This window comes from Neodiprion pinetum, chromosome 6 (genome assembly GCF_021155775.2).
Source record: "Neodiprion pinetum isolate iyNeoPine1 chromosome 6, iyNeoPine1.2, whole genome shotgun sequence".
Lineage (NCBI taxonomy): Eukaryota > Metazoa > Arthropoda > Insecta > Hymenoptera > Diprionidae > Neodiprion > Neodiprion pinetum.
Genome location: NC_060237.1, coordinates 15,289,234 through 15,303,933, shown reverse-complemented (window position 1 = coordinate 15,303,933; position 14,700 = coordinate 15,289,234). Strand labels below are relative to the sequence as shown.

The 14,700-nt window shown below is 47.6% G+C and overlaps 2 protein-coding genes across 2 annotated transcripts; both read right to left on the bottom strand.

Annotated features, from left to right (window-relative positions):
- Nucleotides 1-517: 517 nt before the first annotated feature.
- LOC138191183 (uncharacterized) lies at nt 518-1,099 on the bottom strand. Its single transcript, XM_069137379.1, has 2 exons — nt 894-1,099; nt 518-806 (listed from the first exon to the last, which is right to left on the bottom strand). The coding sequence occupies exons 1-2, from the start codon at nt 1,097-1,099 to the stop codon at nt 518-520; spliced, it is 495 nt and encodes a 164-aa protein (XP_068993480.1).
- Nucleotides 1,100-3,824: 2,725 nt separating this feature from the next.
- LOC138191182 (uncharacterized) lies at nt 3,825-5,015 on the bottom strand. Its single transcript, XM_069137378.1, has one exon. The coding sequence runs from the start codon at nt 5,013-5,015 to the stop codon at nt 3,825-3,827; it is 1,191 nt and encodes a 396-aa protein (XP_068993479.1).
- Between the last annotated feature and the right edge of the window lie 9,685 nt (nt 5,016-14,700).

Sequence of the window (14,700 nt, the reverse complement as noted above, 5' to 3'; positions counted from 1 at the left end):
TCTCGCTTGCTGTCCTTTCCCTACCGCCTTCCCCTACTTTTCCCCTTCCCTCTCTCTCCCTGCACCGTCCCTGCGCACCTCTCCTATCTCATCCCGGTTCCACATTTTCCCTTCTATCCAAATCTTTGCATACCCCACTCTTACTCTGTTTCCCCTTCCCTCCTCGATAGTTGCTATCTCCCTCAACTTACATTTCATTCTCCTCTCTGCCCAGGTGAGAACCTCCTCCATTCTTCCCTCCCTCCCGTTGAAAAGGCTTTTTCTTCCCATTACCTACCTCTTTTGCTCCCTATTCCCTAGCCTTGCTATCCATATCCTCTTTTCTCCCCCCTTTTTTGCGCTTACCTCCCACATATCCTTTACCTCGACTTCCACCCTTAACACCTGCATAATCTTTTTCAACCCTTCCTTTTCCCTTCTTTTCTCTATTCGCGCTCCTCTCAATACTATATTTCCCCTTTTTTTTCCCTTTCTTTCCTCTCTATGGCCCACTCTATCTGTTTTAAGCTATCTATTGTTACCTGCGCCACTTCCGCATTCCCTTGTCCCTGCCTCTCCCCGCGTCTTCTGCACTCTTTTTTTCTAATTCTGCCAGCCTCCCCTTCACCCTTTCCATCTCCCCTCCTCTCCGCTCTTTTACCTCTTCTAATCTTTTACTTAGGTCCCTTATTGTTTCCTTCATCTCCCCCCTCTCTACTTCCCACTGCTCTTCCCTTCTAGTCATTTCCCCTTTTATCTTTTCCATTTTTTTCCTGATCCCCCTTACCTGCCCTTTGACCTCCTCTAGACCTATCTTCAACTCTTCCCTAATCAGCCTTAGTATATCCTGTATACTTCCTCCCTCTGCCTTCCCTTCCTCACCTGTCTTGCCATCCGGCGACCGGTGAACTTACCTGCTTTTCCCAAATACTCTTTCTCTTTCCTGTATCTCATCTGCATCCTTCTCCCGCTTTCTCTTCCATAAATCTAGCATCGTCGTCGCCGATCCCAGGATATGACTCCTATCCCTCCCTAACGATGCTACTGCATCCGGCCTACCTTTCTTTTTCTCCTCCTCTACTCTGTTCGCCCCTTCTTTTTGGCCACCCGCGTTGCTCATACTCTTTCTCTCCGCCACCGCTCCCTACCTTATCCACCTGCCGCCTATCTGTCTCTGCTCCATCCCCCGTCCTACTTCCTAGCTGTCACCGCCTATTTTTGTGTTATCCTTCCCGTTGCTGTCCGCCGGCTCTCTCTGACCAACCTCAAAACTCTCCCCCTTTTTTCACCTGTCCTTTCTTTCTACTCCTGCCTCCCTATTCCCTTCACCCGTTCGCACGTCCTGGTCTTCCCCGCTCCTTCTTTGTCCTATTTCCTTTCCCCCTCACCTTTGCTATCCTGCTAAATTCTCGCCTTTGCACTTACACTCTTTCTCACACCTGCATTCAACCAAAGTGGAGATTTGGGATTGGAAGGTCTTGATGATCTATTGACCATACTAGCAACGATAGAATGCACTGGATGTGTCAAAAATGGAGGTCGATATGATACCTCAGTATTAGAAACATTGTAATCTTTATATCATATCCATAAAGCATTTGTATTTTTTCTTTCTGCAGCTCTGTTAGAAAAGATATTGAAATCGATCAAAAAATTGTCTTGTGATGTGAGATCTTTTGGTCTGATCAGTAATGAAGAAGGCTATAATAATTATCTTCCTGGCACTTCGTGGCAAGCAGCAAGGACTATAGAAGATGTAAATACGATGAACCAACTCTTAGGGGATGAGGCAAAACTAGCTAACGCGGTGTGTATATTATGCGCAGCTTACCCTTAGCAAAGTGTCATTGCAAACAAGCATCTATACCATACGTTTGAGGAAAAACTTCAATAAGAATTATTCTGCTGCGTTACAGGTTATTTTTATATTGATTTCAACATGTTTTATTCAAACAAACATTTTTTGCTCTCAGGTTTTCACTCTACAGTATGTTGGTGGGAAGGACTATGCCGATACCACTAGGATAGTAATGTCAAGATTTCTTTCACATCATCTCGCTTCAACTTGCAATTGGTCAGGACAACATAACAAACTGAACTTTTCAAATATGACCTACATTCATAAGCTAATAGTTTGTGAGCAAATAAGATATTTTATTGCAAATACCTTGTTTGCACTACTTGGTAATTCCTTCGATTTTTTCATTTTTTTAATTATTCCAGTGGTTGTGAGAAAGAATCGTGTATCACAAGATGCTACTGAATCTGAAGTTACCACCGTCCTGATATCGGTCCATGCGGTCCCCCTTATTATTTCTCAATTTTTATTAGCTTTGATAAGCAGAAACGATACTTGTCAGATAATTATTCGTAATTATAGTTGATACTATGATGCAATATTATTGTTATAGCTATATGAAAAAAGTATCTCAAGTTGATGCTAACTTTGTGATAGGGAAGAAGTATATACAATCTCAAAAAAGATTCCTTAATTGAGACAAATATTTCAAGAAAACATTAACTAAGGATTGGTGTTTGATATTTGACTCTATAATGTTGACCAAGCAAGGTATTACCCTGTTATAATTTTATGTAATTCACTTTATCCATATTTTTTGACTCCTATTATCTCTTATAATATACGTATTACATATCATACTTTGGTTAAGGATAAATCGATCAAGATCTTGAGAAATAATATCTCCAATACATATCGTATCACACTTACATAGCAGTATAGTCATTTGCTATGTAATTACGTCTTCAGGTGAAACATTGATTATAATGTGACACCTGTGTGAGTTTATTTTTTAAATAAGCTTGAAAGGTGTCATGTTTCGGAAATCATTTATAAATTCTCATAATCAAGATAGATATTTCAGAAAAAAGTTAACTAACCAATGGTTTTTCATATTTTATGTCTATGATGTTGATCAAATAAGCTACATCGTACCATATTGTAATTTGATGTGATTCACATTATTCATATTATTTTGTTTATATTATTTCTCATAATATATATCGTATTGTGGTTGAAGCTAACAAGAAAACGTTTTCAGGTGTCCCCCTCCGATTTTGATGAAACTCTGGTATGTTATAGAGGGTCAAAATCGATGACATACGTGTTTTTTTTATCGGCCCAAACTCATTTGAAAGGGGTGAAACACCCCTCCAAAGTTGACCACCTCCCAAGATGATTTTTCTGTTTTCATGCAAGGAGGGGATTTCGATAACTAATAATGACAGTAATAAATACCTTGTCAAAAGTGATGAAAAACACACTTCGAATATTCTCAAGAACTCTACAATTTTAGGGGTTTACTTGTATATACAAAGTTCATTTTTTACATTAGAAACAAGATGTTCATCAGAGCTCAATGAATCCAACAGCACTGTGAAGAGCATGCAAGAATACAGAATACGTGCTTTCGAATTTTTCCCAAAAACTGAATTCTTATCAACTTTTTTCCCAATATTGCGGATTATGTCTAGCATTTAGGCATGAATCATTGAATAACATTGTTTGAGGCTTGCATTCATTCTGGCATCGCTCTTTTATAATTTTACTGTTTTATCATTTGTTTTCAAGAAACGTGAATATTTTTCATTTCAAGCAGACTATCGACTACTCGAAAATTCGATGTGTGTCATATGTAAACAAGTCATATCTCTACTTGAATTAATTCTATGGCACATATATTTGAGGGGTAAGGGCTGGGAAAAAGATAAACAAAAAACAAGTAGTGATTATTAGCCATTTTGCATTGAAAAAATGAATAAAGAAATTTTTTCTTGTTTCTTTGAATCATACAGTAAATATACCTGTAAATAGTTTTGTAAATAAATTACGTTTTCATATAATACAAAATTGTTGGATATGCAGATGATTCTACTTCCTTCACCGTGGCCACACCCTTTAAACAAAAACAAGTTCCAAGTTCATCTATGAGAAATTCCGTAAGTGAAGGAACCTCGAGCCTTGATCCGAGTCGTACTTTCCACGCTTCTCTTGTATTAGAGTCGAGAATTCGCGTGAGTACGTGGACGACGATACAATCCCAGTGCTCAACTGGGAGTCCTAGCGCCTTGAGCGCATCGAGCACTTCCTTGGTCATCGATACGAGCGCAAGGAGTCCTTGAGCCGATTGCCGAGGCAGAGATGTGAGCCCGAGTAGTTTATTTAGATGAGAACTCGCCAGAAGTCTGCGATTCTCATACCGCTCGATCAATGTCCGCCAGGCTGGAGCGTAATTGTCCTCAGCCACCGATACGTTGGACAGAAGACTCGCAGCCTCATCCTTGAGCGCGCTCTTGAGACGGACAAGATTCTCTACCTTGCTGATGTCCTCGCGGTTGCCAACCAAACTGAGGAAAAGATCAGAATATGATTTCCATTCCGAATATTTTCCGGAGAAGGTTGGAAGAGGAATTCGAGGAAGGGAGCCTTGAGATGTGAGGTTATCAGGTACCGAGTTCCGGTTCACCCTGGCCTTCAATTCCGAAAGGAGTTTCTTCGTATTTGAGCAGATGTCCGACGCCGAGTCGTAGGTGTCGTACACGACGTAAGGCGAAGAGAGAAATTCCAGCGTACAGTTCTCCGTTATCTTTTCGTGGGTAACACGAAAGGATTTCCACTGATCCTCGATAAGGCTGAGGCTCGTCTCAACGTTGCTGAGAGTAATCGAGTCGATTGGTTGCTCGGAATATGCTTTCGCGTCGTTGAGCACACGTTCCATCGCTTGAACCCGTCCGTTTTGCGTGATGACGCGAAACTGCAACATACTCGATATCGACCGTGGATCTTCCTTCGGGAAAGCCGACCGAGGAGGGGAGCCCAAGCGCTCTACCGTTTTCTTAACCGAAGGAACCCTGAGTTTGTCCTTGTCCATAGTCGGCGGGACTGTTTTTTCCGTCCCCTCCGGATGGGCAGTCGGGCATTCGCTCAGTGTTATGGCCGGAGTAAGGGCTGCGGGATCGTCCTCACAGTCCGCCCCCGAGGACTCTCCGCCCGCCTTGGGTTTCGTACCGTCCGCCATTTTCCGATTAAATTGAACCGAATTTCAACCAAAATTAAACCGAACCAAGGATTGGAATGAGAGACCGAACTCTACACTTCCGATTGTACGAAAAACCGATAGTCAGTGCACTCGCGAGAGGATTGTCCGTTCAAACGCGTGGAAATCCGCGTTTCTTCGAAAAATTCGAAATTCGAAGCTCGAGGAATGTCCGATCCCTTGCCGAGTATGGATTGAACGAATACGAGAGAGAAAGGTAACTCGTGGTACAGTAAACTCACTCGAAACCGATCGCAAAATTCATCTGTCACAACAACGTTTTGTTTTGATCGTTCGCGGCACTCACTGACTCGAAGGTGAAAAGGTTTGAACCCGTTCCGATGATAATGGCTCTTGCGACTTACCGACCGACTCCCTGGATACCGACCGATGGAGAGACTGACCGCGTTATCGACCGTGATCCTCAAGAGTAAGAGAGAGAGAGTCCGATTCGCTTGAGGAATGCTGACAGCACGTGTGCCGGCGAGTTTGTATAGCTCGTTCAGCGTGCGCGCACTCTTCGTAAACACGGTTGATCTTATCAAGTGTCGTCTCCGAGCGACACAAAGACCGAGAGTCTATACCCGATAAATAATGTTCAATGTTCGAGGACGCACCTTTTTCTGTCGATTCTCACTGTCCGTTATATTACCCGAGAGAAGCCCGAATTCTCGCCACGAGGCACACCACAATTCTCCAAGTTTTCTCACGTTTTCTCGGACAAAAAATCCGGCTCGAAGGACCGAATGTTGCGAATAGCCATGAGGAGTATGAGCAAACGTAGGTTTCTTTTCGAAGGGACTTGGTCTGTCGGGTGTTTCTCACAATCGGGAGAGAAAATGGCACGAGTACCGAACCGATGATTGAGATTTCCCTGATCGTTTCCCTCTTTTTCCGCACAGAGAATAGATTAGTACAAGAAGAAAACACAGAACGGAAGTACCCGAACAAATTAATCATGTATAAAAAAACCGTGAATTATTACGAGGATGTATCCTGAGGAAAGCCGCTAATAACCGTTTGAAAAAAAAAACCGAAGTGCGTGACAGCCTTGTTTGGTTTTCTCGTAAGGACTGTTCTAGTATTGCCGAGTCGTTAAGGAGCCGGTCATACTGGACTAAGAGGGGGAAGCCGAAAAGAATAACCGCCGAAATGACGGTGTTTCTACCGAGCCAAATGTTTCGCTGTTTAAATTGAATATAAGTTGAATTGATAGTTCCGATCCGAAACAGAAGCTGTGATGAAAAAATTTGGCGGTCTGATTAAAGGTTGTTCAAATATAGGTCCGAACGTTGCGGATGGTTGTTTGAAAACAATAAATAAAGGAGATAATAATTTTCGGTCCGCTGAAATTGTAGGCTGTATAGTATAACTCTGCGTTGTTGAAGTTACTGATTGTACTGTGCCCGACACTTGTTTAGTTCCTCCTTCCATTAACGTTCGTCCAGAATGAATCTCTATTTGAAAACGACTCTGATCAGAATTATACATATTTTGTAATCCATATTCAAAAATATAAGCTTCAACTCTTTTCAAAAATTCTTCAGCACTTTTGTGTAAATATTCACTATTTTCCACTGATTTTCGCGTGACGACAGTAGTGTATATACGCCGTTTCTGAATCAAAGATGGCGGCGCTCCCCCCTAGCCCCCCCTTAGCTCCCTTCTAGCCCCCCCCTCAGCTCCCTTCTAGCCCCCCCACCTCAACGTCGTCGGTACCTTCCCCAGTTTCCCCTAGCTGCCCCCCTAGCCCCCCCGCCCAATCCGCGGCGCTTCCCCCCCCCCCTGAATCCACAGCACTATACCCCCCCCACCCCCCGACCGTTGATCATTTTCGCGGTTTGACGCAAGATGGCTATTTTCATAGGATTTGACACACACATACACACACACACACACACGCAATAATTCCTGTCGAGACTTGTTTTCCGCCGAACGTCATAAACGTAAGTATTCGGGGCCAGGGCTCTGGGCCCCGATTTTTTATACCTGCACCGCCCACTCCCTGCTTTTTGTTGACGGATTTCCATGACATGCTTGGGAAACTATACATTGCTACTCTACTCACAGCATTTGCGCAGATTTTTATACTTCGGTGGGCATCTATCGTAGGCGGCGGTGGGTTCGCGGGGAGGAGGAGGGAAAGAGGATGAAAACCTGTTCCTGCAAAAAGCTGCGGAAGCGGGTCACTTCAAACGAGCAATAAAACCCAAAAATTTTGGGGATGGGGGATGGGTAAAGGCTGAGCCCAGTAGTCTCTGACGCCATTTTTCCGTCCGATGTGCGCAGAACGCAGTGCGCACCGTTCCCAAATTCTTGCGATTCATCGGCCTATATATAAGCTCAACGCATCCGATGCAGACTCATCAGTCTTACACGATACGTGCAAGTCAAAAGCCTGTAATTTTCATTTCTCTGACATACAATTGTTACCTATAACCATTAAAGTCATGACTGTCGAAGCGTATATGGGACTTGCAGAGCAAATGGAGGGGACGTACAATTTGCTGAGAGAGCAACCACCCGGAGAAGACAATGACGCTGTCATCAATCATTAGGCTGATATTGAAATTGCAAATATCCAAGTTCTGCGCGATATTTCTATGCAGCGAGGAACAACCGTTGGTGCGAAAATACGGATCCAATATACGATCGCACTCCTGCAATCTTAGGTGACGAAGATCAAGCAGTTGCAGCAGCGCACAGTGGTTTTTACATTTTTACAACATTTTACTCCGCCAGGTAGTAAAAATGCCAAACTCGCGACCACCCTTCACCCCAAAACAAAGTATGTATTGCACTACAGAAATTTGAAACAATGTTTGAGTTTAGGATTAAAAGTAACAAATGTGCACAGAATCTTGGAGTTTGCACAATCTCAATGGCTCGAGCCTTACATCACGCTCAATACAGACATGCGTAAGCGGTCCAGGAATGAATTTGAGAAAAACTTTCACAAACTCATGAATAACGCTGTGTTCGGCAAGACTATGGAGAATGTGCGAAATCTTGAAGATGTCAAATTGGTCACAAAATGGGAGGGAAGAGGTGGTGCGAGAACGCTTATTGCCCGAGCAAACTTTTACAGCTGCACCATATTTGGCACTGATATGGTTATCATTGAAATGAATTGTAACAAAGTTCACTTTGCCAAACCTATTGTCGGCGCATCAATTCTGGATCTGTCAAAAATCTTTCTCTACGATATCCACAATAATTATATTAAAACCAACTTTTCGAATAAACAAGCTAAATTGATGTATACCGACACAGAGAGCCTTATTTATCAATTCAATGTGCCTAATATCTACGATATCATCAAACGTGATGTAGATACAATGTTTGATACCTCTGATTATCCGCCCGACAATGTGTATGGTATTCCTCTTGAAAACAAAAAACAACTAGGGCTAATGAAGGATGAAAATAATGGTAAAATTATGACAGAGTTTGTGGGACTGCGAGCAAAGCTGTACACGTTTACTACGATGGGTGAGGATGGGGAGAAATATGACAGTGGCGTAAAAGTGAGTAAGCGCGCCAAGGGTGTAGAAAATTCATCGATAAATAGCAACACGTTTGATGATCATAAGCGCTGTCTGATGGCTTACCAAGAGTTGACTCTTCGACAGTGTTCATTACGCAGCAAAAAACACGAAGTAAGCACGATCGTGAAAAAAAAATTGGCTCCTAGTTGGCAGGATGACAAGCGGCAATTGATGCCTGGACAGACCGACACCGTACCTTGGGGGTTTGTCCCAGCCCCCCCAATAGCTATATGATGAAACTGTAGACGTAGAATTCATGGAAATATTTGATGTTTGACGCCTCGGACGACCCACCATCGGGCGGAAACGTTTCACGATCAATACTATATTTAATGGATTTAAAAATTCGAATTCATATACTTGACAATTATTTATTTATTATCATTAATATATCGAGCAATTATTCATATTTATTCGTTTACCACGAGGAAAGTTTTCGGAATGTGACAAAAAGTTTTCAGAAAATGAGAAAAGTTTTCTGAAAACGGAAAAAAGTTTTCAGAAAATGAGAAAAAGTTTTCCAAAAAATAAAATGTGTAATAATCGTATGACAAAATTGCATATTGTCATTATTATTATTATCATTATTATTATTATTCCTATTATTATTATTATTATCATTATTATTATATTATTATTATTATTATTATTATTATTATTTTTTTTTTTTTTTTTTTTTTTTATTCCGAGGAGTTGCGGAATCCAAGTTACGGATTCGCGCCAGTCATACAGGCTAGCGCGGATGTGGGACTCCAGGGTGGCCTACCCACTAAACCGCCACCTCCTGTGCAACGCTCCCAGCCAGGAACTATGGTGATATTACTTCTAGCTGGGAGCTCTGTCGGTGTGTTTTGTCAGTCTGTCCGTCCGTCCGTCCCGTGCAGGCAGTCCGTCAGTTACGTTACGTCAGGCAGCCGTCCGCGTTCTTACGTCGTAGAATTGTCTCTGTGTAGGTAGCAACAAGTTGCCACCTTTCTGTACTATGGAGCATCACCCCAACAATGTTGTCGGGAGTGATGCCTCCCACGACCGTCTCCAGTCTCTGTCGCAGTTCTGTCCAGCGGTCACATTCGAAGAACGTGTGTTCCGCGTCGTCTCGTTCGTGTCCGCAGTACGTACAGTTGGGCGTCCGTACTCGGTTTAGGTTGTGTAAGTATCGTCTGAAGTAGCCATGGCCCGTCAGAAGCTGGGTGACGTGAAAATTCACATCCCCAAACCCCCTCTGGATCCACGGTCTCAGGTCCTTAATGAGTCGTCTCGTCCAGTTTCCCGTTGTTTCTTCCGTCCACCGTTCCTGCCACGTCTGTATCGTCGCGTCTCTTTCCGTCGTTGCCGCGTCCCGTCGGGTCACGTCCGCGTCTCTTCCGTAGACTCTCTTGCGCTCGAACGCAAGAAGGTCTATGGGAATCACGCCTTCCACCACCAGAACGGCCTGTGCTGAGACCGTCTGATAGGAACAAGCGATCCTCAACGCGCTCCGTATCTGCACCGTCGTCATTGCGTGACAGTGCTTCTCAGTCTACACGCAGTACGCCCAGATCTCCGCACCGTAGAGGAGGATCGAGTTCACCGTCGACATCGAAAGTCTTTGTTTCCCTGGTCTCGGTCCGTTCGTGTTTGCCATCAGGCGGCTTAGGGATGCTATCCTTTCAGCCGCCTCCTTAGCCGTTCGTCTTATGTGAGGCCGGAAGGTCATCTTCGTATCCAGGGTCACCCATAGGTACTTGACTTCCCCTCTGATCTCGATCTCGTCCGTCCCGACCGTCATGCGTAATGTGGTCGGTATTCGTCTACTGGTGAGGAGCACCAGTTGTGTCTTTTCCGTCGCGAGTTGCAGTCCGAGGTCGGTCATTCACCGTCCGACTCGTCTTATTGTCCGGTTCAGTGCGTATTGTGCCAGATCTGGAGTTCGCTCGACTATCACTGCCGCCACGTCGTCACCGTAAGCGACCAGGCGAACGCCGAGTGGGAGCTCCAGTCTGAGCAGACTGTTATACATCCCGTTTTAGAAGTCTGGTCCCAGTATGGAACCTTGAGCGACCCTGGCGGTGATCTGTCACGTCACTTGGCCTTCGGTCGTTTTGTACGTCAGTCGTCTGTTCCGAAGGTAGTCTTTAACAACTCGAAGCAAGTAAGGAGGGACTCTGAAGCCGCCTCTCAGCGACCCTAGGATATTCACCCACCTGGCCGAGTTGAAGGCGTTCTTAACGTCTAGTGTCAGCAGCAGCGCGACGGGTCGCACAGCGTGGCAATGTCTGTCTGTCGACCGGAAGGAGTCAACCACCTCTTGGATCGCTCCAATCGTTGATCGACCCCTCCGGAAGCCGAACTGCTGGTCAGAGAGGCCTCCGCCGTCCCGTATCGCGTCCGTAAGTCGTGGTCGCAGAAGCTGTTCGTACAGTTTCCCTGTCGTGTCCAGTAAGCTCAGCGGCCGGTAGGCCGACGGCGTGCTGAGGTCACCCTTACCCTTTGGGATAAGGACCAACTTCGCCACCTTCCACCGGTCGCTGAATGTCCCTGTCGTGAGGCACGTGTTGTGAAGGTCGAGAAGTATCTCCGGCCTCAGGCTCTCCATCAGCCGAAGAACCTCCGCCGGTACCCCGTCCGGTCCTGGCGCCTCACCCCTCTTAATTGCTTTGGTCGCTCCGACGAGCTCCTTGGCGGTGAAGACGGGGGGCGCTGCCGTCTCGTCGTCGTTCGTCGCGTCCGTACGCGTCGGGTGCGTCGGGAACAGTCCGTCGACGATCCGTCGTGCGGTTTCAGCATCCTTGAGTTCTGGCGGGATCCGGGCCCCCAGCCTACCGGTCACAATCTTGTAACCGGCACTTCAGGGGTCGCGGTCCACCTCCTTGCAGAGCTTCTTCCAGCATCGCGTCTTGCTGTCTCTGATGGCGTACGTCAGTCGTTTCCGTTCAGTCTTGTACTCGGCCTGAAGGGTTTCCCTCTCGGGTCTCCCTCCAGCCCTCGTAACCCGTCGTCGTTTTGCCAGCCAACTCTTCCGCAGCTCGGCTATCTCGTCCGTCCACCAGTATTGTGGTGGTCTGTTACGTCCGTACCGTCATTTTGGCATTGTGCTGTCGCACAGCCGCGTCGTCAGTTTGGCCGTCTTGTCCGCTAGTCTGCCCGCCTTTTGCCGGCCAGTCAGCTCTGGGGGTACGTCGGTAATTGGGGCCGGCGCTGCCGCCAGCTCCGCCGAGAACTTCAGTCCGTCGAGTTTGTCTACGTTCCACCGCGGGGGGTGCCGGGTCCTCGTCCGTGTCGTCCTTGTCTCTCCTGCCACTTCGAAGGCGATCTACTGATGATCGCTGGCCGTGTAGCCCTCAAGCACCTGCCACCGCCCTATTCGTGGCAGAGTTCTGTTCGTCGTCATCGTTACGTCCGGGATGGAGTCTCCAAATCCCGGCCGTCTGTACGTTGGTACGTCTCCTGTGTTTGCCACTCTTAGGTCCAGCCTTGCGGCCATCTCGAGCAGCAGCCGTCCGCGTCTGTTTGTTGCCGTCATGCCCCACTTGACCGCCCTCGCGTTGAGGTCCCTCGCGACCACGAGGTCCCCGGGCAGGTCCCCGAGTCCGTCCTTAAGGAGCGCAACCTTCGCTTGGAACTCCGCCGCAGCGCAGATTGGGGTCAGGTAGACGCTGACGTAAGTGACAGCGCCCACCCAAGCCCAGACGTAGTCGTCCCCGACGCCACGAGCGGTTATTCGGGCTCGGGCAGCGCCCCTTACCCAGATAGCCGCTGTTCTGGTCTCGTTCGTAATCCAATCCTGCGCTTGTCGCACCCTGTACGGCTCGCACAGGATCAGAATGTCGGCGTCGTGTATGTCTGCTATCTGTGGTAGTAGCATGTCTGCTGTCCTACTACGGTTCAGGTTGCCCTGAACTATCCTGTCCGTCTTCCGGCCTGCTTCTTGCACTCCTCCAGCGCAACCCAATACACCGCGCACCTCCCGGAGCCCGCGAGATGCGCCGCATCGCCGTGTTTCGCCCAGGCGCACAGTGGGCGGGCCGGTTTGTTCTTACAGTCCGTGGCGTAATGTCGTGTCTCGCCACATTTCCTGCAGCACTTCGTCCAATCTGTATTTTTACATTTTGCCTTCGCGTGCCCGTATCGCAGACACTTGTGACATTTCGTCACCGTCAGTCGTGGTCGGACGCGGCGAGCTACCCATCCAATCTCGATCCGTCCCCGGCCGAGCAGCGCTCTGGCTTCCTGCGACTCTAGGCCGCATACGGCCATAAATTGCTCTGCCTAATCCGCCCGAACTTTTGAAATCCAAAATTTTTTTCCGTTTGATTAACATGTAACAAAAGTTTCCAAAAAATGAAAATAATCCTCAGAAAACAAAAAAAAGTTATTCGAATCCATCTTTCGTATTTAACTAACACGTAAAAAAGGTTTCCTGAAAAAAAAAGCTTTCAGGAAATGGAAAAAAGTATCCAGAAAACGAAGAAAAATTTTCGGAAATGGAAAGAAGTTCACCTAGAAATAAGGTGAGCAGTATGAATTCGAAAAATCATAGATTATCATCGTTATTATTATCGTCGTCGTCGTCGTCGTCGTCGTGGTGGCGATGGCGGTGGCGGTGGCGGTGGTGGTGGTGGTGGTGGATTATAATGATAGGTAACGCAGGTGAAGGGGGGGTTCAATCCCTCGTTCGGGACGTGACGACCCCGCGTACATCGAGTAAGTCAAAGGGGACTGAAGTTGGCACAGGCCCAACGAATGGCCCCCGACGCGGCCTCAGGAGGCGAATTGAGCGTGAAAACCTGATTTGCTCGAGAAGTGACGACCCTGGGGATTTCTAGTAAGTGGGAGGGGACGGAAGTCGGCACAAGCCCGACGGAAGGCCCCCAAGGCGACCTCAGGGGCCGTGCTGTGTTTCGGCGCGGTACGGAGAGTCGCGTCCCCGAGAGACCCGTAGCACGTAGGAACGTTTATGAAGATGCACAAGGGTGACAACGTTATACCTCAGGTGGTAGCCCCAGCACAGGGGAAATCCACCCTGGGTTCCGATCGGGTGAAAGCCCCGGTGGCCGATGAGAGCGGCATGGATTCTGAGGGCCGCAAATTGTGCGATGACCAGGTAACAAAGACGGCAACAAAGACAGCGGACACGAAAGCTGGAACAGCGGCAGAATGACACTGGGACACCAACGACGAGACAGGACGGACAGCGTGTCGAGCACGGGCAGCGGAGCGAGTTGCGCTTCCGCTGTATCCATGATTGGCACGAAGACACGAATCACGGACGATATGGACCTGACGGACGTATTGATACTGATTCACAGTACAGCGACAAGGATGGCCGAGGCAGCAGCCATCCAAAAAAACATGAATATGTCCGTTAAATTGGGCATAAAGACCATCCTCTAGGCTGCCGACGTTACGCTCGACAGGCGCGCTGAAGCAGCCACGGAGGACCACAAGACGGACAACGAGACGACGGAGACGGACGTTGAGACTGACCAACGGACACAAAACACTCGGCGGACGAAACGGAAACGGAAGGCGACTGGAACCACTCCGAAATCCTTTCAGAAAAGGGCAACGGTTGCGGAACCGGTCGCTGACTGGCAGACAGTAAAAAGGACGAGAAAGGAAAGAAAGCAACGGAAGACGCGGACGGACAGGACGAACGCGACAACGGACACGACGGCCGTGGCTGAGGGACGCAGAGCGGCTCCCAAACATTGGGGAACGGCGGTGCTCGTCGAACCCGGGAACGACATGACGCACTCCGACATCGTGAGGAAGATACGGACCATGGTCGACCCTGCGAAGAGTCACGTTGAAGTGACGACTCTCAGGAAGACGAAGAATGGTCTGTGTCTCCTGAAGATAAAGACAGACGCCAACGAATGAAACGACTTCCGACGCGTCCTGCAGGACGCAGTCGGCGACGCAGGCAACGTCGGGACCGGGACCTCCAGGGTGCAACTGGAGACCATGGATCTTGACTGTGTCACGACCAGAAACGACGTGATACGGGCACTGCGACGGAAAACGGGACAAGACGCGAACTTTGGGGTCCATATCTCCGGTCCGAACCGGGCGGAGCAGTTCATGGCCGTATGCGACCTGGAGTCGCAGGAAGCCAGAGCGCTGCTAGGCCGGGGACG

Excerpts from the sequence above, each read along its gene's own strand:
- LOC138191182 (XM_069137378.1), bottom strand. The coding sequence starts at position 5,015 with ATGGCGGACGGTACGAAACCCAAGGCGGGCGGAGAGTCCTCGGGGGCG.
- LOC138191183 (XM_069137379.1), bottom strand. The coding sequence starts at position 1,099 with ATGAGCAACGCGGGTGGCCAAAAAGAAGGGGCGAACAGAGTAGAGGAG. Across the intron at positions 807-893 it reads AGAGTATTTGGGAAAAGCAG|GGAAGAGTTGAAGATAGGTC; the intron begins GTAAGTTCACCG and ends AAGGCTGATTAG.